General features: G+C 27.9%; 1 protein-coding gene across 1 annotated transcript in view; it reads right to left on the bottom strand.

The window, feature by feature from the left end:
* Positions 1-2,034, bottom strand: part of LOC107689764 (lysosomal-trafficking regulator-like) — a 105,407-nt gene that overhangs the window by 30,118 nt on the left and 73,255 nt on the right. Inside the window, exon 27 of the mRNA XM_016487908.1 lies at positions 134-364. Within this exon, the coding sequence (XP_016343394.1) occupies positions 134-364 (231 nt within the window). The remainder of the gene's footprint in view (positions 1-133; positions 365-2,034) is intronic.

The following is a 2,034-nucleotide window of genomic DNA, read 5'->3' as shown; positions in this document are numbered from 1 at the left end:
TTTGCAACGATTTGTATCGTGAAAAGCGCTATACAAATAAACTTGAATTGAATTCAATTGAACAACATGTAGACTGGCCAGCTACAGTTTCAAAGCAGTTTCCCCATCACTGATGTTAAATTCGGTACATTACCCGTTCTCCAGGCCGTTGAGGGTGGACAGTGTGTTGAAGAGCACGTAGAGCAAGCCGTGGTCCAGCAGGATGTCGGCTAGCTTCGGGCAGGCATTGAGCAGCTGCAGAAGCAGACACAGGCCGTTGTGCACGAGCGAGTTCTCATACAGAGAGTTCTCCAGCAGACCCAGCACAGGGATGATACAGCGCTTCCTGAACGGGGAGATGTTCTCCATATCCTCCAGATCCAGACTGAGAGAAGAGGGAATAGTGGCCGTCATTAACAAGGACGCTGCTGGGTTCGTTTAGTAGAAATTAAGCAAGTTTCATGTAGCAGAAATCTTGCAGGAGTTTCTTGAATGTGTTTCTTCACAAATATTAATTAAAATAAATATTCAGCAACATTAAAACATTAAGAATCTTTACAAAGAAAAAACACCCCATTATTGTCAATGTGTCTTCACAAAAAAAAAAATAAAAATAAAAAAATATATATATATATACATATATTTGTTGTTGTTGTTGTTGTTGTGAAGACACATTGTGCCTTTTTAATTATTTTATATATTTTACTACTAATACTAATATTTATTTTCAGGTTAATTTTAGTTAATGTTTTAGTAATCTTGTTATATGTTTTTGTTATTAAAAATGTCTAATTAGTTTTTATCTATTTAGAGCTTCAACTTAAAAAAACAAAAAATAGAAATGTTGTAAACTAAATTTAGTAAGTTTTTTATATTATAAATAAGAAAACACACAGACATACACATATACATGCATATATATATATACACACACACAAATTATTATATTCTAATAATAATATATACATATTTAATATATTATTATTATATATTATTTATTATTATTAACAATATATTATATAATATATAACAATAATAATGTTATAATATAATATCAGATATAACATTAAAATATATTTTTTAATAAAAATAATACAAACTTCAATTTAATTTTGCAAATGAATAAAATAAAATAAAATAAACATTTAATTACACTAAATAAATAAAATAAAAATACAACTTACACTGAAATAAAATAATAAAATAAAATATTATTAAATGCAATAAATAAAATAAAAATAGTTACATTTAAATACGATAAATAAATTAAAATAAAATAAAAATACAATGTATGTTGAAAATAAATAAATAATACTCATATTTAAAATACAATAATAAAAATAAATAAGCTTATGTTAAAATAAAATAAAATACATTTTGTTCAAATACAATAAATATAAAATGTATGTTAAAATAAAAAATAAAAAAATTAAATTAAATTAATACTTAAATACAATAAATAAAATAAAATAAATTAAATTAAAATGCAACTTATGTTTAGGTAAATTAAGGTAAAAGAACATGTTCAAATACAATAAATAAAATACAATTATTTAAATGAAATAAAATATAAAATAAAAAAAAATAAAAAATAACATTTCGAATCAAAAACCATTTTGTTTTTGTCTGATCAATCCCAAACCCTTCTGTACGTATGAGCGATAGTAGATGTGATGATTGCCTAATTACTTTGTGAAGAGACGCATAAACACAACTATATACATATTATGCAGTTAAACAAGTAAGAATCACTTTTTTTGGATGTGTATCAGTTGGCAGCTTCCGATCTGGCTCTGGAATCACAGAAAGTTGCTGGAAATACGGCATTATCACGATCAACTTTTGGAAGCGCAGACCATGTTTTCATAGCGCTAAAGTTTGCGCCCGTATCGATGCTTGTGTCTCTCATCAGCCGTGTCGATCTAACTTTGGACACGACGGAGGAAGTATGCGACGTTAAATTGAGGAAAAAGGAAAAAGAGAGAGAGAGAGGGAAAGGGAGAGAGAGAGAGAGAGAGAGAGAGAGAGAGAGAGAGAGAGAGAGAGAGAGATTGC

This window comes from Sinocyclocheilus anshuiensis, unplaced genomic scaffold (assembly GCF_001515605.1).
Source record: "Sinocyclocheilus anshuiensis isolate Anshui unplaced genomic scaffold, SAMN03320099.WGS_v1.1 scaffold1637, whole genome shotgun sequence".
Taxonomy (NCBI): Eukaryota; Metazoa; Chordata; class Actinopteri; order Cypriniformes; family Cyprinidae; genus Sinocyclocheilus; species Sinocyclocheilus anshuiensis.
Note: the sequence above shows the minus strand (reverse complement) of the source record. Positions and strands in the feature narration are given on the sequence as shown.